We start from the raw sequence: 25,004 nt of genomic DNA, 5'->3' as shown, positions 1-25,004 counted from the left end.
GCTAAGGACGGGGACTTTTGCTATGTTCACCTCCTAACTAGTCTAAATAAAGTCCTGAAGTCGAAAATTGTGTTCTATAGTTTTCCATCTATAATGCTTTATTGACTGGACTATTACAAAAAGATGACGGATGTTTTAACGAAATTGTTTATTTATGAAAAAAACTATCAAATGCATAATAATAATCAGGTTTATTCTCAATCTTTCCAGGCAAGCTATACGCGTCGCTCGGCAAGCGCGGCGGCCGCGTGGTGGGCAGCGACCTGCAAAGCGGGTCCGCTTCGTTCCGGGTGCGGGCGCTGCTGCCGGTGGCTGAGAGCTTCAAGTTCGCGCTGGAACTGAGGACTCACACGTCAGGGCTGGCCGCGCCGCAGCTGCTGTTCAGCCATTGGGAGGTAAACTTGGATTGTTTCATAAAAAAAATAGGTTGTTGGTTGGTTAAATGACTTACGCCCGTATTCCCAAACGATGCTTGCTTAAGTGAAGCAGCAAATCGAAAGCACAGCGTTGAATAGAGCTCTTTGATTGGTTTGTGTGTCACCCTGTGCGTCCACACGCACTGTGAGACCTCATAGTAATAAAATTTGTGAATACGGACTAAGTCTTCTCCTTCGCTCTTGCCCATTCGCGGAGTCTGCTTTCCTTACCATTTGGCGCCATGAAAAATAACATAATAAGTAAACATAAAGTCGAGTCAATATTTTGAAATTATTGAGATTAAAAATTACAATCTGTTTCATCTTTTCATTACGACAAGCATTGAACAAAACAAAGCATTGAGTAAAAAAGTCTTTTCCTTTTTGTAATCGGTTTCACCGTAATCGACTAAGCGCAATCTTATTCGATTTCGATCGTCTAATAATCGTAATTATTGTTTGAATGCAACATTACTACAGTAACAAAAAACTACAAAATTAATGATTTTGTCACTTGTTGCTGTTTCATTGAAAGTTGGTTAAATGCCCTTGTTGGTTAAATTTTAACTTGATTACATCAAGGCATACTGTTGTTTCATAAATCGCTAAAAATTCTTCTAATAAGATTTGTTTGAATTTGTATGCAAATTAGAATTCTTAGGCTGAGTTGCACCAATTTTCTTTAGACGTAACTTTAACAATAATAACCGGTGCTTTTTGTATGGAGTAAAGGTCAACCATCAGTCAAACTCCAGAACACCGGTTAATGATATAGTTACAGTTAAAGTTTGGTGGTGCAACTCAGCCTTAAATGTTTCAATTCAAAAAACGCTTCCTGGTCCTGAAACGGCTTAAAACGGCTAAACTATAAACGGCTGTGCTACAAATAGCTTTATGTCTACACTAGCTTTTGCCCGAAATTTAGTGTCTCAGATCGGCATAAATTATAGCCTATATGTTAATCTGGGTTACAAACAATAATACTGTAAAGTTTCAACAAAATCCGTTCAGTAGTTTTTGCGTGAAAGAGTAACAAACATCCAGACATCTAGACATCCAGACCAGACATCCAAACTTTCGCATTTATAATATTAGTAGGATTAAAATTAACTGTAATTATTCAACCTTCTTTAATAGTAAAGATTAGAACTAAATAATTAATTAAATAACATTATTTCCAGGTAATAGACATCGACCCGTTCTGGCGCCCGCGCACCGAAGAGGAATACCTTCACTGGGGCGAGAAATGGGACGGAGTGAACCGAGCAAAGGCTTACATGGACTCAGTCCGAGCGAGGAAAGGCCTGGCCACTGACAAGCAGCTGGTGCAGCATGCTGAGAAGCAGAGAACGCTGTCGAAGAATAAATAGAAGTATTTTTAAAAAGTATACTTAGAGTAGGCGCACACCGTTGATTTTTAGTTGGCCGATAGTTGTGCCCGATTTCAAATTGTATGAAGAATCGGCCAAATCGAATCGGCGTGGTGTGCGCACTCCCATACATGCCCATACTGATCAACAGCCCGACTAAACTATCGGCCGACGAAAAATCAACGGTGTGCGCCTACTCTTAAGGAGCCACGATAGTCGAACGGTGAAGGGGTCGGACTGGTCGACTCGACATGCAAGGAAGGGTTCGAACCCCGCTGCCGCTCGACTAATGTGTGGTGAGCCCACTCGTAACACAAGCATTTTTGCTTACCACGAGGAGCTGAAGAGTTAGGCATTCAATCAACGATACTTGTTTTGTTAGTGATTTGTATTAAGTTATTGTTAAATTTGAATTAAGACGTATACAATGAAGGCCCTATGAACACTACGACTTTTTACAGTGATAAAAAATACTAATTAAATAATCTTGCACTGAGCTCCATCCAGTCTCAAACTAGGCAAAACTTGCCCCGTATCAGATTGTGTTGCATTATTTTTTGTAATAAGTCCTACATTTATTATTCATAGAAAATAAGATAAGTTCATACAAACAAATGTTTATATTGTGTGGGGATTGAACCCGCGACCTCTGTCATTATAATCCAGTACGGGAACCATTGGACAAGGTGGCGACCGTCAATGTAGACAAAAGCTTCTGTACCTACTTATCGCCTCAAAAAGTCGTAGTATTAGGGTCAAGTTATCTTAATAAATTGTAACATGCCAAGTTAAGTTTTTCAAATGTATTTGGAAAGAAAATTGAAGCTAGAAATCGAACCCAGATTCAAAAAATAAGCCGTTTAGAATGTACCTATTAATTATCTATTATGTACAAAATACAAACAGTATAATGCTAGTTCTGTAAAAGCTTTGTAATTTCCGAGTCTGATACCGAAGGCCAACAAAGTTACATGTAATCAACTGTTAATTCATTAATGTAATTTGTTTTATTAATTATACATCAAATGTATGTGTTATGTACGTTTATACTATGTGTATATTTCAGTGAAGTAAAACTTATTAAGCTAATAATGTATTATTGTTAAATTATTGTGTACTTAGTAAGGATTTCATACTCAAGTAGCAATAGCTTGTATAGTATATTTTTAATACATTGAATTATAACAATAACTCTTGTTTTATTTCATTCTGCCAACACTGTCCTACATGCTTTGTGGATCTAAGCTTTGTGGCTAATGCCTGTTTTCACCATCAATCCCTAATTTTTAAGTGACCCCTTTGAAAATTAATTTCCTGGTGTTAGCATTAGGGGTCACTTAAAAATTAGGGATTGAGTATTATGCCCGTTTTCACCATCAATCCCTAATTTTTAAGTGACCCCTATGAAACAAAATTCCTGTTAAGTGTCATCATAGGGGTCACTTAAAAATTAGAGATTGATGGTGAAAACGGGTATTAGTCTACTAGAACCGGGTGCGTAAATATTTTTCTTAAAAACGCTCGTATCTCGAAAACGGTGCGTTCTAGCGCAAAAATAAGGTCAGATTGCCCCCCCGTAGACCTCCATTCCATCCAAAATTCTATCAAATGAGAGAAATAAAACAGTCATTTAACGCATTTTTTGGATTTTCCCATGTCTCAAAAAAGCAGTTGTAGAGTGCGTGAGCTGGTATCTAAATAATTTCTTCAGAAATTGTTTCAGGATGCTTAGAAAATAAACATAGGTACTAAAAGTTCCCTCCTCTAGGAGGGGCGTCGGAGTGGGGGAGGGGGTTAAAATTCTCATTTGAGTTTTTAACTAATATGTTAATACCTACCAATAATAATGTAATTTGTTTTATACATCAAATAAATAATGTATGTGTTATGTACGTTTATACGTATGTGTATATTTCAGTGAAGTTTTACGCTAATAATGTATTATTGTGTACTTAGTAAAGTTTTCATACTCATTTTCATATTGCCAACATTGCCGTGGCAGCGGCCGCCGAGCGCTAAATCTAAAATCGGGTACGCATTTTCTTAAAATCGCTCGTATCTCGAAAACGGTGCGTTCTAGCGCAAAAATAAGGTCAGTTTGCCCCCCCGTAGACCCCTATTCCATCCAAAATTCTATCAAATGAGAGAAAAAAAAACAGTCATTTTTCGCATTTTTTGGATTTTCCCATATTGTCTCAAAAATGCAGTTGTAGATTGCGTGAGCTGGTAGGTTACCTAAGCAATTTCTTCAGAAATTGGTACAGGATGCTTAGAGACATACCTACTCAAAGTCCCTCTAGGGGGGGCGCCAGAGTGGGGGGAAGGGGGTTAAAGTTCCTACTTTTGAGTTTAGTTTTTCGCTATCTTTTAATTGGTGCTTCATACAGAAAAAAATATCTATGACGCTATGAAAGCTAATAAAATTTTCTAGATCTTTTTTCTGAAATACTTCAAATTCCTACCCTTTTTAGAACTACACACTATCCGGGAAAGTGAAAATTTTCAAAACAAACTCCAGCTGTTCCCTGCTACTTCGCTCTAGCTAACTTAACGAAAAAGTGCACAACTCACATTTTTACAAAAATCAAGCTCCATTACATTTTCAGGTTTAAGATCATAAATTTTTTAATTTCTTCTTAGTATCGTAACGCATGGAATCTTGAGTTTTACAAAATGTTAGATGTACATTTTCATAGTCTTGCAGAATTACTAATGTACGTTTTTTCTGCAATAGGTTAAAAATTAATAGGATTATTGAAACCAGTTTTTTCAGTTAACTCATCTATCTATATTTACATTAAACAACAAACAAATCATAACTCCGAACAAATATACAAAACACCATCAACCAAATCGGTTAACAATTCCTACGCGGTAGAAATAAATTAACATTTTCATTTAAAAAAAACTGCCTATCCATCACTGAATAATACATTGCACTCATATTTGTGAGCTGATACAAAACAAGCAGATAATTTCTCTATTACAAATCATTAAAATTTAAATAACACAACGATATTGTAGTAATTTAAAATAAATAACGGTTACAGGGACAGTCAGAAATTATCATTGGCTAAATATGAAACTACGAAACGAATACGAACTAAGAAAGTTGTAAAAGTTCTTCCCGCGATAAGTTGTTCGAAGTTTAAATGCATGTTGTTCAAAAGATTCATTATAAATTCAGAACCTAATTGTAAAAATAAATACAAAACATTTACAATTTCTGACTGTCCCAATAGGTTAACAAAAATATAGCAAATTTACGCCCGCGGCTTCGCCCGCGTGGAATTTTGTCTGTCACAGAAAAACTTTATCGCGCGCGTCCCTGTTTCAAAAACCGGGATAAAAACTATCCTATGTTCTTTCCCGGGACTCAAACTATCTCTATGCCAAATTTCATCAAAATCGGTTGCGAGGTTTAAGCGGGAAAGCGTAACAGACAGACAGACAGACAGAGTTACTTTCACATTTATAATATTAGTTGGGATTACATATTGGATTTATCCATCACTGGTCGACCAACAACAGATTTATAGCAACATAATAATCAAACATAACTATAACATCATTATATTCAGAGGTAAATTATAATAACCGCACGGGCATGCCTAAAACTAACTATTGTACAAACCTCCTATAATTCTATCTACGTTTGATATTTCAACTAGTCTAGTGTTGTCTTTGGCAATATTTTTATTTTATAATAGCTATTCCTGAAATCGTGACTTGCATGTTGCTATTATTTTTATGTCAGCACCGATCCTTCAAATGTCACCTATAAGGTCGCACGTTGCATTGAACTTGTTTCTACAATAACTATTGTGGTACAGGCGACATATAAAATGTCTTAAAATTAAGTGACCTTCAGTTTTTTTACATAGATGTTGCTACCCTCGAGAATTAAGAATATGCTGGAAGTTCAACAACGCACGGCCTAAACATCAGAAATATAAGTCTAAACCCTATTTCTTTAGAAGTAGGGAGATATTTCTTACTGATATGAGCTGAGTATATTTCTATGTATCAGTAGGTCCTATCCCGAAATAAATACTCTAAAGAATGAGATAAACTTATATATTTATAAAGCTAAATGGCAGGTAAATGAGCTTAAAAGGTTATTATAAACTTTGCAGCTATAATTTTCTACTTATTAATAATATGAATGGAGTATACTACAAAATATAAATAAGTAGTAGGAATAAATGAATGAAGCGAGGTGACATTGAAGAATCGACCTTATGTAGCTGTAACACGATTGTGATCCGGTTGGAGGCCTAACTTGTCGTGACAAAAAACAAAGTTGAACAACCCACTTTGGCACTGATGGTAACCTAGGACGAAATTAGGCCTTTACGAATAAATAACAGCCAATATTCTAACGGATACGAGGTAAAACATAACTATCAATTTATTTTGTAGATGTGCCCCGGACAAATCAGAAATAAGAAAAAATAACGCCTAAAGAGTCTTCTTTCGAGATTGTATACGTTTTTTGGGAAATTTAATGTAAAAAATCTTTCCTCGAAGCTGCTTCGCTTTCAGAAATCACTGGGACTAATTTAAAAGTTAACACCATCTATTGTCAGAAGTTTAGAACTTAATTAACACTTAATCATTGTGATTTTTGTAGTCACGCAAATAATCACATTGCTATTAATTAGGTACTTAAATATTTGAGCACAAATTTTTCGTTATTTATTTTATAACAATATCGACGGCACATCTACAAATAATGACAATAATTAACAAGAGTACGTAAGTCAAGTTACAAAAGTTCAAGAAAGCTCTTGGATACATACATGAAAATAAATTATCACTAGCATTTTTAAATCACATCTATTTTACTTTACGATTTCAAATTAAAAACATTCAAAGTTTCTAGCATGTGTTATGAACTAATATTTACTAAGAGGCATTCAATACTTTTAAAGAATATGTAGATAGCGCCATCTGTCTTCTCTTGTTGCAACTAAATTGTAATTACAGATCTTTATCGATCTATGCTTGCTGGGGTATTAACCCAAGTTTATACCGATTATTGCACACAATTTCTTTCTTGTAGCATTATAATTGGGTCATTTAATTTATTTGAAAGAAAAGAAAATTAGCTATTATCCTTTAGAAGTACTGAATCATGAAACTAGGTAACAGTTATCTTAGTTTAGATATTTTGAACATAGCAAGAGCTTGTGTAACGACTGCCCAACACCGCTTATTTACAAAGCGGATTGAAAACAAGTAAATAGATTAAAGATTTACGTATTTTCTGGACAGACGTTATCCCAATAATAAAACTTATTTGCTAGGAAATCGACACCAATCGAGTCAAAACAGTCTGCTTAAATCACTCACAAATGATTCTCTAACACTGTTTTAAAACGTCCTTGAAATATCACTAACTGCATGAAATGAAATGCACCTTTCAAACACCACGGAATGCATAAAGAAATGTCAATTGTCAAGCTATTTTTAGACGCTTAACAATAAAATATCGACCACCATTTATATTTGTGTGCCAACATAACATTTCGGACGACCGACATACATAATCGGATAAAATATAAGTACAAATCTAACTCATATTTGAATTCCTTGAGCTTTACCGAAGACTAGAATAATAAATTAAGTTATATTACACAAAATTTACATGATAACTACATACATAAACGCCTAAAATATTCAAAATTTCACGCACCAGACATACTGTAGGATACAAGTAGGTACGTGTACATTACAGTTACTATTCGGTTAGTATTAATACATATTTGATTGCGAACGCTTTGGCTTACTGTTGGCCATTATTTTAGCTCTTATATTCCGATAGTGATTTGTTGACTCAAAATTTATACTTTTTGAGTTATACACTTGTTGCGTATGGGGAACTAGATCGTCGAATCCACAGCATTATAAAATGTATAACTACCCACAGACCGCTTAAAGTAACAAAGAGTCCATATAACGCACTAAGCAGTAAGCAAAAACCTTATACATTGGCAAGATACATTACAAATATTTGGCAAACCATCACGGACAAGCTAACATTGGGCCCAACATTTGATTCGCACTCCAAACCCGCGTTCTTCCTGACTTAGGAATGTTCGTACGATCCTTACCTTATTACTAGCACCGCTGCCTTCGAACTTGGCCATAATAACATTCGTGTAAGTATAGTTTAAAATCCAACGGGAAGATTTAGAAATATTATTATAATAATTATATTTCTTTAATTATTAAAACTATTGTGGAGACGTCATTTTGGGGTAAAAAGAAGAATTATTTCCTTTAAAGTATTTATTGATTTTTATGATTGTTTGACAATTTACACGAATGTTTTTATGACTGCTTTACGATGCTTACTCATGGCCAAAAAGAAGACGAAAAGTAAATTTATTTTAGACTCTGTTGTACTTTGGATAGACACTCAAATGTGAACTTACTTGAGCATAGAATCAAGCCAGTTATTGGTTCAAATTTGAATCTCAGACTTGAATCTAAATTGAGTTAGAATTGAGTTTTGAGTGACGTTTCAGAGTACGAACCTAAGTAACTCTCCGTCTATGTTGTTAGCATTTATTTGTCGACTGTAGAAATGTCTGTCTCACGATGAATTTCCACTTGAGCTATCAAAGATTAATTCGTTACAACATTTTTACAATTTTTCTACACATTTACCCGACGAATCTACGCGTTTTTGGCCTTAGCTCACACCCTTAGTATAATGTGTTTGACACAATAATATGACGTACACAGTGCCTTAAAGGCACACATCGACTCAGATTACACTATATACATTTCACATTTACTTACACCAATGAGGAGCAAACCATGGAAAAAGCAATTTAAATACGTTGAAATAAACTTCATTTTAAATATTGCATATCTTTTTTACAACACATAAGGTAAGTGCCCCCTACTTCGGTATATTAAGGCTCTTACGACTTTAACATTTTATTTAAAAATAACCAAGCATGATATCAGTATGAAAGCTTTTGTATGCTAAACTTTGGTCTTTTGACAGTAAGTTAATACATAATTTATAGTTATATAGTTTGAACTTTTTTTTATATTAATTGTTCTGCGGACCTCTTGTTTGGATCCTGTTTCGTGACAAAATTTTGCTCTGTTTCTAAGTTCGTGAACTCATGTCCCCTATTTCGGGATAAGGTTTTATGCATCCAGTTAGGATATTTTAATAATGATTAAGGGTTTAATAAATTTAAAAAGGATAATAAAAATTTAGAATAAAATAATTATGTGAAATTGACGATATTACTTACCTACATAATTAATATTACATAAGAAATATTGTGTCTAGTATAATATTTTGATTTGTTAATTCTAACAATATGTGAAAATATTTATATAACCATTAGAAATGTAGGGGGGGGGACTTAAACCCCCCCCCCCTTCGTACCCTTAAAATTTTGATTTGTTATTTCTAGCGACATGTGAAAATATTTATTTAACCATTAGAAAAGTGGGGGGACTTACCCCCCCCCCCCCTTCGTAGCCATAAAATTTTGATTTGTTATTTGTACCCCCCCCCCCCCCCTTTCTCCCCATAATCCCACCCCTGGAGCTGTTTCAAGTGACGGTAGCCCCCCCCCCCCCCCCTGAAAATAACCCCAGATACGCCAATGACTCACAATAAAAAGTAAGTAATGAATTAATTTCTTAGTTAGGTAAGTATTAAAAACTAAAAAATATGTCGATTTCTTTAATGGTATGTGTCATAAAAGTACCTAACACCATACAATTATATGTCACGAACTTGGAAAAAAGTAACAATAATACGGTTCCTTGTTTCGTGATACTGATTATTCCAAATTCCCCAAGTAAAATTCATGGATTATTGTCAAAATGTGTCAATTAACTATTATCTATCCCATATAAAATACAAATAAACAAAGATAAATAAAACAAATCGAAATAAACCCAAAACTATGCTGGTACTACTTATGCTAATTTATCTTAAAATTGGTCATATATGTGAACTTCAAACTGGTGTCATATAAATTCTAGTGAACGAAACATATACCGAATTTAGGTCATGAGAAACTTAAATAAATGCATTATTTGTTTCATAACTTACATTTAAATTATCATAAATAATCATTTAAAAACCAAGCATCAAAATGTTATCCATAATATCCTTGAATCGGTAGTGTCACGAAATAGGGGACACCCGAAAAATAATATGTACGCTATTTCGTGAGTCAATTAATCGCAATTTTAAAGGAATTCTACGTTTTCATATAACTTTTTTCTAAGCCAAATCCATTGTCAACGAACACATGAAACCACTGTTACAAGTTTTATTTAAATGGACGTTCCTTCGCCTTTTTATAAGCTTAAGAAGTTGGAGCGCTAACCTTACGGTGAGAACAACCTTTGCAAGCCGCACGGCTGTTTTTGGCTCTCTGAGAGTTTGAAGCTTTGTATTGCTCTCATTTTTGGCGCCACAATGTTGGTACTTGGTTTTTTAGATAGCTTAAATAATAGAGTTTTTGTAGTAATGAAGAATTTTTATAAATAATATTCCAATTGCTTATTATTTGAGCTAGAAAAAAAACTTACGAACTTACGTACTATCACGAACTAGTAGCCGTTTACCTTAACGGAACTAAATTCATGATCATAAAAACAAACAGTTCATTTTTACGTATCATACATTGTCATATTAATGTTGAGCGCACACTCATACACATTCATGCACAATGTCTGTATGAATTTAGATTTTAAGAGCAATTAAATCCAGTTTACGAAATGCCATTTTTGCTATCCAGTTCTTAACAAACATACATTTACAATTTTTAGTTTGATGCTACAAAACCAAGTTGGAATTCTTGCATGCCTCTTCGTCACACTAACTTTAAGGACAATGGACGTATACAAATCTTTGCATATTATTATACATCAATAAATGAATATTTTATGCTTATGTTTATTGTTTATACGAACCATGAATGTACTGCGTTATACAACAAGTGGATTGATGATTGAAAAATAAGATTAAAGTATTTATTTTTACTATTTAGCATCACGTTTTTTTTAAGTGCTTATGGCATACCACTAATAAAATGACCCGCATTTTGACCTTTATCACTGTTCAGTATAAAATTGCTTGCTTTTTGTTTAACCATTAGGTTTGAGAGGTTCTTCCAGCATTTTTTCTGCAATATTTAAGCTTATCTGGCTACCCTAGCTTGCTAGTCCTAGCTCGCTTGGTAACTCTAGCTTGTAAAACTATCCTAGCTCAAACGGTTACCCTAGCTTGCTGGATTATCCTTACTTGGCTCCTAGCTTATTTGGGAACCCTAATTCAGACAATCTCCACTCACTTGGCTAACCTAGCTCGCTTGGCTATCCTAGCTTGGTTATACTATCCCGTTGAACTACCCTAGCTTTGCTTATCCTTAGTTACTACATTTGCATCTGTTTGGTTTATCATTCTCGCATGATAGGATAACTATTTCTTGAGTAGCCTAGTGAATACTGTAGTTTGACATATTTTTATCACTCCAGAGGCTTATTGCTCGCTCATGTGGCCTATTAGCTCGTTCATATGGTTTATTAGCTCGTTCATGTGGCCTATTAGCTCGCTCATGTGACCTTTTAGCTCGCTCATATGGTTTATTAGCTCGTTCATGTGGCCTATTAGCTCGCTCATATGGTTTATTAGCTCGTTCATGTGGCCTATTAGCTCGCTCATATGGTTTATTAGCTCGCTCATGTGGTTTATTACGCTTACATTAATCCAGGGTCGGTTGCGGGCGCTAACTGAAGACGGTTTCGTTGGGCACGTCAGTATGGTGACCGGGTTGAGCCATGTCCGTCAGTATGACACCCGATAGTGCTTCGAGCGATTGTCGGACCTGTGGATAGAAGTAAAGGAGGCTTTAACTTGATGTTTTAGTTAAACTGCAAGTAGTTTTACTGACGTATTATGTAGAATTAAAGCAGCCAAAGGTGTTACTTAATCTTTTAAGAGTACAATAATTGCTCAATTATTTACTCTTTCATTTTCTAGTAACCCGTTTCTTGTAGAAAATAACATGGCATTTTAGGGCTTGTTCTTTTTCAAGGCAAGAAGCCGTAGTTAGTCAACTAGACCTCGCACGATTCTCTTATGTACCTACTCATAAAACCTAGCTCGCCTCGCTACTCTAGCTTCTCGAGATAGTTCAAAATTCGTGAAAATTTCGAGGAAACGCCAAAGAATATGTAAAGCTTATGTATATTGACATAAGGTTCACATTACCTTGGTAAGCAACAGCAGGTTGGTGGTGAGGAACACGTGCAACTCGCGCGACATCTAACTAAAGTCCGGTCGCCGACTATGCGACGAGCAGCCGCAGTGAGTGTGCGAGCGCGACAGCAATATAATTACACGTTAATTAAGGATGGGTAGCTTGGGGTCATTGAACGAAATTCTATCTGCTCGGCGACCGGACTTTAGTTCTGAATATAGCTCCTTGCGTGATACACATAAGGTCCACATTACCTTGGTGAGCAAACAGCAGGTTAGTGGTGAAGAATCTCTCTCCTGACTAGTTCTGAATATAGCTCCTCGCCTGATACACATAAGGTCCACATTACCTTGGTGAGCAAACAGCAGGTTGGTGGTGAGGAATCTCTCTCCTGACTATAGCCTGGTCCGGGAGCACGTAGAATTTTGTCCAATGACCCCAAGCTACCCATCCTTATCGCTCGCGCGTAATTATATTGCTGTTGCGCTCGTACACTCACTGCGGGCGCCCGTCGCACAGTCGCGACAGCAATATAATCACGCGCGAGCGATAAGGATGGGTAGCTTGGGGTCATTGGACGAAATTCTACGTGCTCCCGGACCAGACTTTAGTTCTGAATATAGCTCCTCGCGTGATACACATAAGGTCCACATTACCTTGGTGAGCAACAGCAGGTTGGTGGTGAGGAACGCGTGTAGCTCGCTCGCCATCTGACTAGCTCCAAATATAGCTTCCCGCCTGATACACATAACGTCCACATTACCTTGGTGAGCAACAGCAGGTTGGTAGTAAGGAACGCGTGCAGCTCGCGCGCCATCTAAAGTCCGGTCGCCGAGTAGACAGAATTTCGTCCAATGACCCCAAGCTACCCATTCTGGTCGCTCGCGTGTTATTATATTGCCGTCGCACTCGCACACTCACTGCGGCCGCTCGTCGCAGTCGCACAGTCGCGACAGCAATATAATGGGTAGCTTGGGGTCATTGGACGAAATTCTATCTGCTCGGCGACCGGACTTTAGTTCTGAATATAGCTCTTCGCCTGATACACATAAGGTCCACATTACCTTGGTAAGCAACAGCAGGTTGGTGGTAAGGAACGCGTGCAGCTCGCGCGCCATCTAACTAAAGTCCGGTCGCCGAGTAGACAGAATTTCGTCCAATGACCCCAAGCTACCCATTCTGGTCGCTCGCGTGTTATTATATTGCCGTCGCACTCGCACACTCACTGCGGCCGCTCGTCTCGTCGCACAGTCTCGACAGCAATATAATTACGCGCGAGCGATAAGGATGGGTAGCTTGGGGTCATTGGACAAAATTCTACGTGCTCCCGGACCAGACTATAGTTCTGAATATAGCTCCTCGCGTGATACACATAAGGTCCACATTATCTTAGTAAGCAATAGCAGGTTGGTAATAAGGAACGTGTGTAGCTCGCTCGCCATCTGACTAACTCTGAATATAGCTCCTCGCCTGATACACATAAGGTCCACATTACCTTAGTGAGCAGACAGCAGGTTGGTGGTGAGGAATCTTTCTCCTGACTAGTTCCAAATATAGCTCCTCGCCTGATACACATAAGGTCCGCATTACCTTGGTGAGCAACAGCAGGTTGAAGAACGCGTGCAACTCGCGCGCCATCTTACTAAAGTCCGGTCACCAACTGTGCGACAAGCGGCCGCAGTGTGTGCGAGCGCGACAGCAATATAATTACGCGCGAGCGATAAGGATGGGTAGCTTGGAGTCATTGGACGAAATCCTACCTGCTCGGCGACCGGACTTTGTCTCCGAATATAGCTCCTCGCCTGATACACATAAGGTCCACATTACCTTGGTGAGCAACAGCAGGTTGGTGGTGAGGAATCGCTCTCCTGACTAGTTCTGAATATAGCTCCTCGCCTGATACACATAAGGTCCACATTACCTTGGTGAGCAACAGCAGATTGGTGGTGAGGAATCTCTCTCCTGACTAGTTCTGAATATAGCTCCTCGCCTGATACACATAAGGTCCACATTACCTTGGTGAGCAACAGCAGGTTGGTGGTGAGGAATCTCTCTCCTGACTAGTTCTGAATATAGCTCCTCGCCTGATACACATAAGGTCCACATTACCTTGGTGAGCAACAGCAGGTTGGTGGTGAGGAATCTCTCTCCTGACTATAGTCTGGTCCGGGAGCACGTAGAATTTTGTCCAATGACCCCAAGCTACCCATCCTTATCGCTCGCGCGTAATTATATTACTGTCGCGACTGTGCGACGGGCGCCCGCAGTGAGTGTGCGAGCGAACTATACCAGACTAGACCAGACTATAGTTCTGAATATAGCTCCTCGCGTAATACACATAAGGTCCACATTACCTTGGTGAGCAACAGCAATTTGGTTGTAAGAAATGCGCGTAGCTCGCCCGCCGCGCGCCCGTTGAGTCAAAATTCTACGTGCTCCCGGACCAGACTATAGTTCCGAATATAGCTCTTCGCCTTATACACATAAGGTCCACGTTACCTTGGTGAGCAACAGCAGGTTGGTGGTGAGGAACGCGTGTAGCTCGCCCGCCGCTCGGCCGTGGAGCCGCGCCCGCCATCTGACTAGTTCTGAATATAGCTCTTCGCCTGATAGCTTGCTTAGCTCCTCCTGGAACGAATATTTAATATACATTTAATACGCGTGATTACTGAACACAAATAACCGGTGTTTATTGATCAGAAAGGCTGATTGTAACAGTCTGGTTTTTAGATTTATTGAGATAAATATAAAAATAAGTTTGCTGAATGAAATATTTTTATGTGCCCTATTTAGAAAACTACCAGACACTAGCGCCACTGACGGTTTCCGTTTTTTTGTCATTGGCGAATATTTCGATCCGAAACAATGGTAGAATTAGCTCCGCTAGTTCAAGACCTTCTCCCAAAATAGTATCATCATAGGAGTAAGGCTGAGTCTGCACTACGTTTTTTCCCGCAAGTAAACCACCAAACGGCGAGACCGCCCGAAATGTACGCGAGAAAAAGTCGCAGTGCGGACGCTTGCATTAGTTTCTTCTTCTTCTTTATTGATGATGTTGGCAATACACGTCGAGGTCGACTTGATTTGTGCCATTTTCAAGTATATAAGTGATACGAGTTACAAAATGAGATCAAGTAATGATATAATGAAGGATGATAGATGATACCCCTTCCCACCCTTTGAGTCTCAGTAAAGTTGTGGTGCTTTACTGAGACCTCCTATGGACAACTTGAGAGAACCAGAAGAATCACGATGCACTGTTCTGCTTCACTTGCCCACACTCATGCACGTTCACGAACACTCAATGGTTAATAATCCACCATTATTACACATTAATAGTCGCCCACACACGAATTTGAGGAAATAAAACAAAACCGCTAACATGACGCTTCAGATTCCCGCCAAGAAGTCCTGCATTAGTTTCACTTGGTTATAAAATCACGCGGTTAAAAACCGCGGCGGTGTAGCCGTAGTGCAGACTCGGCCTAAGTAGGTACTTAAATATTTTAAAATGTTCGCCGCTCACCTGCGAATGCGCGCGCGCCACATATAGCTTGTACGACAGCACTATGGCGGAGAGCGCGAGCATTACGAACGCGCACACGAGTAATGTTCGCCCCCAGCGTACCGGCGGCTTGCGAGGCGCGGCCGAGCCGGTTAGCAATGCCGGCTGAATTACTGCTGCTCCTGGAAAGATTAATAAATAGATAAAAAATATATCCTTAGACAATTTATTTTCCCTGCAGTAATAAAATTAGTCTTCAGTGATTGAGTTTTTATTGGCAGTCAAGATTTAGACTAGACTTCTAGTCGCCCGATAGTTGGGTCGGTTTCCAATTTGTAAGAGAAATCGGATTCGAAACAGCCTTACCAAACTATTGGCCGACAAAAAGACTGTAGTGTGTAGTGGGGTGTCTGATCCTGTGGGCTTATAGTCCTTTTCACCTAAGATGATTCGTATGACGTTTCGAGTTTGAAAGTTATAGAGATGTCACATAACTAAACCATAGCGATTTATCTATCGATTTTTTTCTAAGAGTTAGTAAAACCTACTTTTAGAGAAATATTTTGTACAGGTGTTATTTAACAAAAAACATGTTTTTTTTAACTACAAATATTATTGTAACAAATTTTTATTGATAATATTCAAATTCCATGGACTTCGTGTTCAAAAAAACGATTCCTAAAAAGTACTGGTTCTGTTTCTTTAAATTAAAAACTATTAATTTATTTTCAATGCGTTTATTAAAGTCAACAATCGAAAAATATAGTTGATTTTTGTGATATTTTTAAAACTAAGTATTCACTGCAATCGATTAATGAACCGCGGAAATAATCGATTTTGTTATACAACAAATACCCCAGCACTAAATCTATTCCGCTTCACACATTGCGTACATTAAATAAAAAATATTTTTACATCGTATTTAATTAAAATATAATCAATAAACTCAGATTTTACTATATTATTTCAAGACAAGTAGTTCACTTTTTTTTATTATATTGCTAATAAAATACAAATATTTTTTCAAAAATATTCTGCATATGTAGTATGCGTAATATGGATAACCTTGAAGTGTCATACGGATCATCTTACGTGAAAAAGACTATAGTGTGAGTTTACATCAAACGTCTTCACTAGTGACTGCGTAAAAAATGTCATAAAATGTATGACGGATTGTACAGCGACCCTAGCGGATAGTTTCAAGAACTAAAATCTTCATAGATTTTTTAAATGCGCTCACAAGTTGCACTTACACGTTTGATGTAAACTCACACTAAGCCCTTCACTTCACGAAAATTGCAGTAGTCTGAAACTGGTACTTGCGGATACACGGCCCTATTCTGCTTTGTAGAAAGTAAAGGCTTTTAACAATCGAAAGACACAACAACTTTTTGCTACCCATAAACAAGCATAAGAAAATATTATCATCGCCCTACTGCTGTCGCCCTCTAGCGAATGATGATGATCTTGATGACGATGGCTGATGTTTGTATGGTATTTACCAGCAGTGATGATGGCCTCAGATTCTCTTCGCACGGGTGGCGAAGGTGTATCTGGCTGGTCTCCGCCAGCGGAACTGCTGTCATCCTCTGGCGAATACTCTGAAGGGTCCAGCTCAACTTCTGACGACCTGAGATCCTGCAATTAATAAAGAGAAACATTACTTCAAAATTGGAATACCATCTTGCAACGATACAAACACGAACAAAGAACAGGCAAAGTACAAAACTGAAATAGCTGAAGAAAAGAAGCAGTGCGAGAGGGGTGATATTTTTAGCATAACGGCATAGTAACGGCATGTAACGTATTCTAAAACAATTTAATATTCTCCCGCACCATCACCAAGAAATTTTGGCGTAACTAGCTGTAGTCCAGTACATTTTCTTTAAGCGTAACCTATTCCTTAAGTCGCTAATATAATAATAGGTTACTCTGTAGAAGAATCTAAAGATACCTGAATATATGCGCTACCTGGATTTTTTTAGGATTATTCTACACCTCACTTCCTGTAATGTGGTCTAATTCGAGAATTGTGAACTTCCCAAGTGTGATCTTAGCACTTTCTAGATGCAGCACTTTCTCAGACCTATGGATATGAGGCTATCCTCGCACTACGCAACCTCAGACAGAATAAGCTAGAAGATCTATGGTTAGATGGATCAAAACGCGTCCTATAGGCCTAAGATGCGCGCCGTGATAACTTTTATCGACGGCAAAATGTAACGGCGTGATAACCGCTTATCACGGCGCGCATCTTAGGTCTACTACTAATCTTTGGGTTTTTTCACGCTTCGCTTGCTGGAGTGTAGCCTCCATTGGAGAACCTCTCTGTGAACTGTCCAAGGGTGATCTTACTTGTGGCTTGGGCACCGCCAGCTCCGGCACTCATACTCCCACCGCTTTAGGGACTATCTAGATTCTAGAAGAACCATAGAAGGTTCTGGATTCTACAACCTTCTGTGGAGCATCCAAAGAAGAGTCTTCTCACCTGAGGCTTGGGCACCGCCAGCTCTGGCACCCTCGCAGTCTTCCACACGTGCATCATCAGCTTGTAGGTGGAGTCTTGCGACAGCAGCGAGCCGAACACGTGACGTTCATCGCGCGTGCATACACCCACCGCTTTAGGGATCATCTAGAACCTTCTGTGGAGCATCCAAAGAAGAGTCTTCTCACCTGTGGCTTGGGCATAGGCAGCTCCGGCACTCATACTTCCACCGCTTTAGGAACTATCTAGATTCTAGAAGAACCATAGAAGGTTCTAAATTCTAGAACCTTCTGTGGAGCATCCAAAGAAGAGTCTTCTTACATGTGGCTTGGGCACCCTCGCAGCCTTCCACACGTGCATCATCAGCTTGTACGTGGAGTCACACGCCCACCGCGTTCGGGATTATCTAGAACCTTCTGTGAACTTCCCAAGAGTCTTCTTACCTGTGGTTTGGGCATAGCCAGCTCCGGCACTCATAGTCCCACCGCTTTAGGGACTATCTAGATTCTAGAAGAACCATAGAAGGTTCTAGATTCTAGAACCTTCTGTGGAGCATCCAAAGAAGAGTCTTCTTACCTGTGGCTTGGGCACCGCCAGCTCCGGCACTCTTGCAGCCTTCCACATGTGCATCATCAGCTTGTACGTGGAGTCTCGTGACAGCAGCGAACCGAACACGTGACGTTCGTCGCGCGTGCATACGCCCACCGCGTTCGGTACTATCTAGAACCTTCTGTGAACTTCCCAAGAGTCTTCTTACCTGTGGTTTGGGCACAGCCAGCTCCGGCACTCATACTCCCACCGCTTTAGGGACTATCTACATTCTAGAAGAACCATAGAAGGTTCTAAATTCTAGAACCTTCTGTGGAGCATCCAAAGAAGAGTCTTCTTACCTGAGGCTTGGGCACCGCCAGCTCCGGCACCCTCGCAGCCTTCCACACGTGCATCATCAGCTTGTAGGTGGAGTCTCGCGACAGCAGCGACCCGAATACGTGACGTTCGTCGCGCGTGCATACGCCCACCGCGTTCGGGATTTTCTAGAACCTTCTGTGGAGAATCCAAAGAAGAGTCTTCTTACTTGTGGCTTGGGCACCGCCAGCTCCGGCACTCATAGTCCCACCGTTTTAGGGACTATCTAGATTCTAGAAGAACCATAGAAGGTTCTAGACTCCAGAACCTTCTGTGGAGTATCCATTGATGAGTCTTCATACCTGTGGCTTGGGCACCGCCAGCTCCGGCACCCTCGCAGCCTTCCACACGTGCATCATCAGCTTGTACGTGGAGTCTCGCGACAGCAGCGAGCCGAACACGTGGCGTTCGTCACTAGAGCATACTCCCACCGCGTTAGGGACTATCTAGAACCTTCTGTGGAGCATCCAAAGAAAATTCTTCTTACCTGAGGCTTTGGCACCGCCAGCTCCGGCACCCTCGCAGCCTTCCACACGTGCATCATCAGCTTGTAGGTGAAGTCTCGCGACAGCAGCGAGCCGAACACGTGACCTTCGTCGCTAGAGCATACTCCCACCGCGTTAGGGACTATCTAGAACCTTCTGTGAACTTCCCAAGAATCTTCTTACCTGTGGTTTGGGCATAGCCAGCTCCGGCACTCATACTCCCACCGCTTTAGGGACTATCTACATTCTAGAAGAACCATAGAAGGTTCTAAATTCTAGAACCTTCTGTGGAGCATCCAAGGAAGAGTCTTCTTACCTGAGGCTTGGGCACCGCCAGCTCCGGCACCCTCGCAGTCTTCCACACGTGCATCATCAGCTTGTACGTGGAGTCTCGCGACAGCAGCGAGCCGAACACGTGGCGTTCGTCGCGCGTGCATACGCCCACCGCGTTTGGGATTATCCTCGCGACTTTTTCTTTTGTTATCCGGAGGACTGATGTGGTGGGGATGAGGAGCTGGAATAAATAAATTGATATTAAGCCATTCAGTCCCAAACTAAGCCAAGTTTTTACTATGAAGCTTGATAGAACTGAGCGCCTTTCGATAGGTATGTACATTGCCTTCTTTAATTTTCTGTTCATTTGGTGTAGGTACATACTTGTTATGTCATGAAAATAAAGTTGTTCTATTTATCATTAACTGAATTTGATGCACTGGACAATTCAAGTCTGTATGGAAAGCTGACTGAAGTACCAGAAAAAACGATATTTGGTATCAAAGAGGAACTTGTTAATCACAGCTTCGATAGAACTTAAGCTATAAAATCTTGATATTCTACCTAAGTATTACAAATTCTGTTTTTTTCTACTAATTCGAGGGTCACATTGATCGAAATCTCTTGTCCTAAAAACCAGTTCGGTTACATAAGAAATCCAAAACGACCTTAATAACATTGACTTAAATACCAATTTGAATTTATTATTCTAGCTATACAACTTTGACCTTTTCAGTTTACGAGTTCAAGAAAGGTGAGAAAGGTTAATATTAAAGTTAGGCTTTAAAACTGTTCTTTTATTGGTTACCAACGAAGTTATACGAAACCATATGTTACTTACATTATGTTAACACGTGAGCACTGACCCGATACTAACCTTAGAATAGGGTTGCCTACTATCCCGAAATTACAGGTGGCAAATGACAAGTCAGTGCCTGAGGTATAAGAGTAGGCGCACACCGTTGATTTTTAGTTGGCCGATAATTGTGCCCGATTTCAAATTGTATGAAGAATCGGCCAAATCGAATCGGCGTAGTGTGCGCACTCCCATACATGCCCATACTGATCAACAGCCCGACTAAACTATCGGCCGACGAAAAATCAACGGTGTGCGCCTACTCTAAGAGGTGGGAGGGGTGACATTATGACGTGACAAAGCATACAAGTCTGAAGCACATCTGAAGTATCGCGGACATTTGACGTCGCAAAAGCACCCTCCTTTGCCACTCCTATAACTCAGGCACTGAGTCAGTTAATCGCTAGACAGGCTGAGCTGCACCACCAAACTTTGACCATATCTTAAACCATAACCGGTGATTTTTGCATACAAAAAATTGGAGTTTGACAGATTTTTGACGTTTGTTACAGTCAAAGTAAGATGGTGCAACCCAGCCTTAGTAACGAAGATAGTTACTGTCTTCCTTTTGCTAGCCCTGACCCCAGCTGACGTCCGGCAACGAATTAAGGCCAAGGATCATCGGAACGAAATGAGTAATCCGATATTTTAAGGTTTCTCCGAGACGCGACGATCACGCTACTAATTTGAATATGGGTTCTAGCTATTTTTGAACATTGGTAACGCAAAGACATCGTACCTATGTACGAGTATACTTTTTTCGTGATGAAACAATTGACAATCTGACACTTCAATCATTTTTTTGTTTTTATTACAAAATTTGTCTTTTTCTTTTTCTTTAAGGCTTTATGCAGTTCACATTAAATATATCTAGCCAGTGACTTTTTAAGAATAATAAAGAGTCCACGAAAGTCAAACTTAAAAGAAGTTAAAAACTTAAAATGTACAATTTTTATCTAAGATTTCATCAATTGATTAATTGGTTTGAATATTTTCAAACTTGTTTAGAGTTAGCAAAGAATTTTAAATTACTTAGCCTGACTAATTATTCACCTTCGAAGGTCACCTAGCTAGGTCATAGAACTTACCGAAAGCCTACTGCTGAACAATAATTTTACCTCTTGTGGCTTCAATATTATGCATAAGTTATCAACTTATCTACATGCCATAATATTACTGCTATTACAAAATGTGTAGGTTCCTGGCAATAAAATTGAAAAATAACCTAGAGAAAAATGTAAAGGTTAAGATCAATGCTACACACATTTCAAATAAACTTGATATTATAATATAACTTAAATGTGTTATCAAATAAGACAATTAATTCAAATGCGTTCATATTTCTCTATGTTTCAACATTGCATCATTTTCATTTCCGTGAGTTATTTAAATCCTACATTTATTGCGATAATAGAGGTCAATTTACATTATCAGGACTCGTAATCGGGAACAAAAATTACGGTTATGAAACACAATAAACGGTACATTATACCACAGAATAAATAATTTATACTTAACTAGGCAAGTCACGGAATTTGGGCCGCGCCGGATAACTCGTCGACATTGAACAAATGTTTAATTAAAACCAATTTTAAATTAAAATTAGCTTGGTTTGATAACTGATGAATATTGGAATAATTAATACAATAATTAGCAAACCTAAGCGCGTGTGTTACAAGCCTTTTGACGTACCTATTAGTTCCCATCAATTTCATTATCTTAGACCCTGGCTGCATAAGAGTTGTGGTGGTGGGAACGAGAAGTGGGAATCCGTATTTTCTTAAAAGTCCAAGCTCGTTTGTTGAAGTAGTTTTTACTTAAACACTTGGGAATATAAACAGATGAATATTTTATTGCACACTATACAATCAAAATAAAACTTTGGAAAGGTACGATTTAATGGAAATATTCATACCGAATTTAATGTATCATTGAAAACTATACCCCCCTTATTACAAAAAGTTAGACTGTTCTGGGATGTCCACCCACAAGGTGGACCAACGATGTCATAAATGTAGCAGGAAAGCACTGGACGCAGGCCGCTACCAACCGGGTAGCATGGAAAGCATTGGGCGAAGCCTATGTTCAGCAGTGGACGTCCTATGGCTGAGATGATGATGATAATGAGACTCTGTTTTAACTCTTCAGTATGGATATGTCATTTTAAACCACTGTTCGTCCCGAGTTTTTTTTAGTAAGACCCTACGTGTTTACTTTCGTCTTGTTGTTGTTTTGGGGGTCAGTATAATTTTATGAAAATTATTTTAAATATGAATGAAATAGGCTGCTATTATATTGACTGTAAGTACTCATTCATCATTCTAAAATCTATGTCACACTCGCACCTCTCAAAACGCGTATCTAGTTTGTACGATCACGAATGTCAAGTGAGAGTGGTCCACATGTGGCTCACCTTGGTCACATAGCCGAAGACGTTGGAGTAGAAAGCGAAGTAGTTCATCGTGATGTACAGGTGCCCTTGTAGGAGTAGATCGCCGAGTAATGCACAGGAATAATCTGGAAACGGAAATATTGGCATTAAGAAATAACTCTACTACTAACTGAAAGGATATGCGAAATTCCGCACGGGTTATTTTCCAAATATCCACGACTCTATTGTAATTCTTTGCAGACCGGGTCCATGAAATTTCAAAATACAATTTTAAAATTTTCATTTAAGACTTTCTAATGAGTCCACGAGACTTATTCAAAGTAGGACAGTAAGCAAACGATTCAAGATCTGTTTTGTATGAAGATATACTTTGAAATATTCTCAGGGACCCCGCTGGGAAAGAAAATGCTTTTTTATTTCAATATCGTGGACCCGTTAGGAATCAAAGTATGAAGTTACATTTCAAACAATAAGGCTGAGTTGCACCATCTTACTTTAACTTTGACAAACGTCAAAAATCTGTCAAACTCCATACAAAAAGCACCGGTTATCGTTACAGTTACCGTTAAAGTTGGGTGGTGCAACTCAGCCTAAGAGCTGTGGGTGGACCTTTGGGAATAACCCGTTCACGCCTTTCGCGGATTTGATATCAGCCGATTCCTCAAAAAAATTAGTATCCGACCAAACTATCGGCCGATTAAAAATCTGTAGTCTGCGTCCCGTCTAAATCGATTAAAAAGTTCTTTGTCTGTGAGCTTTAAAACAAACTCGATAAGATTCAATATAATGTAGAGACAATATTCCTATTCAAGCCACTTTAAACCTTACCTGAAGCGAGAGAGGCATGTTTTTGGGGAATTACCATTGAGGAAATCGATTGCCAAATAATATTCAGCGAAAACGACAATTAATACTCATAGTTTTATCCTTATGAACTTGGAATTACCGACAGCCTAATCAATATTGAGTATTTCTACAGTTATTATGCTTATTATCTGGGGGCACGGCAGTGCCCCCACCAAGTCGAGCAAAAAAGCGGCACGGCCGTACCATCCTTTTCTCGAAGCAATTCAGGCCATTTTCGACCGCCTGTAACTTCGTTGTGGATAAAACTAGAAGGCTGAATTTTCATTAGCTATGCAGGCATTGTAAAGACACGGTATATTTAAAATTTCATTCAATTTGAACCAGTAGTTTAAGAATTATAACGGGTCAAAGTTACTTAATTTTGTCACTCACTGACTGACTCACTGACTCACCGATCATCAAAACTCTAAGGCACTTCTAGCAGACCTAGAAGCTTCAAATTTGGAATATAAGTAGTGTTTGGTGTATGAATCAAGGAAAAACTAAAATATTTGGGGGCACGGTAGTGCAACCGCCAAGTCGAGTAAAATTTTTCAATTTCGATCCAGTTTTCTAGATACATAACTGCTGTCTACAAAATACAAAAAGAAATTATATTTGGGGGCACGGTAGTGCAACCGCCAAGTCGAGTAAAATTTTTCAATTTCGGTCCAGTTTTCTAGATACATAACTGCTGTCTACAAAATACAAAAAGAAATGAGATCCCATCAAAAACAATACTTGTCAAAAAAACCAAGTCTCGCAACTCAGTTGTTCTACGGTAAAAAGTTGTGAGATCCATGTAATACCAAGTCCAGGCCAGGAAATCTTTAACGTTTTACATAAATATATTGACTTGGCCATCGCATGAAAACACGTGTAAATTAAATTATTTAGTGCGATGGCCAAGTCAATAATTTATGTAAAACGTTAAAGATTTCCTGGCCTGGACTTGGTATTACATGGATCTCACAACTTTTTACCGTAGAACAACTGAGTTGCGAGACTTGGTTTTTTTGACAAGTATTGTTTTTGATGGGATGAACTAGCTTTCCGGCCGCGGCTTCGCCCGCGTGGAATTTTGTCTGTCACCGAAAAACTTTATCACGCGCGTCCCTGTTTCAAAAACCGGGATAAAAACTATCCTATGTCCTTTCCCGGGACTCAAACTATGGCGTCTTTAGGCGTGAAAGAAAGACAGACAGACAGACAGAGTT

General features: G+C 39.0%; 2 protein-coding genes across 2 annotated transcripts in view; one reads left to right on the top strand and one right to left on the bottom strand.

Annotated features, from left to right (window-relative positions):
- Positions 1 to 2,977, top strand: part of LOC135079345 (elongation factor-like GTPase 1) — a 198,466-nt gene extending 195,489 nt beyond the window's left edge. Inside the window, exons 10-11 of the mRNA XM_063973980.1 lie at positions 211 to 395; positions 1,598 to 2,977. Coding sequence (XP_063830050.1) covers positions 211 to 395; positions 1,598 to 1,786 — 374 coding nt within the window. The 3' untranslated portion in view covers positions 1,787 to 2,977. The remainder of the gene's footprint in view (positions 1 to 210; positions 396 to 1,597) is intronic.
- Positions 2,978 to 10,410: 7,433 nt separating this feature from the next.
- Positions 10,411 to 18,176, bottom strand: LOC135079536 (uncharacterized). Its single transcript, XM_063974188.1, has 5 exons — positions 18,033 to 18,176; positions 17,047 to 17,182; positions 15,566 to 15,726; positions 14,539 to 14,667; positions 10,411 to 11,664 (listed from the first exon to the last, which is right to left on the bottom strand). Exons 1-5 carry the CDS (start codon positions 18,174 to 18,176, stop codon positions 11,566 to 11,568), a joined length of 669 nt encoding a protein of 222 aa, XP_063830258.1. The 3' UTR covers positions 10,411 to 11,565.
- Between the last annotated feature and the right edge of the window lie 6,828 nt (positions 18,177 to 25,004).

Source organism: Ostrinia nubilalis, chromosome 16 (genome assembly GCF_963855985.1).
Source record: "Ostrinia nubilalis chromosome 16, ilOstNubi1.1, whole genome shotgun sequence".
Lineage (NCBI taxonomy): Eukaryota > Metazoa > Arthropoda > Insecta > Lepidoptera > Crambidae > Ostrinia > Ostrinia nubilalis.
The sequence above is the reverse complement of the archived record's forward strand: the minus strand, read 5'-3'. Positions and strand labels throughout refer to the sequence as shown.

What these genes read in the sequence shown, in the direction of transcription:
- LOC135079536 (XM_063974188.1), bottom strand. Translation starts at nt 18,176, where the DNA reads ATGATCCCTAAAGCGGTGGGTGTATGCACGCGCGATGAACGTCACGTG. An exon ending in TGAGGCCATCATCACTGCTG is followed by an intron (nt 15,727 to 17,046) that starts GTAAATACCATA and finishes TAATCTTTCCAG; the next exon opens with GAGCAGCAGTAATTCAGCCG. An exon ending in ACCTGCTGTTGCTCACCAAG is followed by an intron (nt 11,665 to 14,538) that starts GTAACGTGGACC and finishes TTCTATCCACAG; the next exon opens with GTCCGACAATCGCTCGAAGC.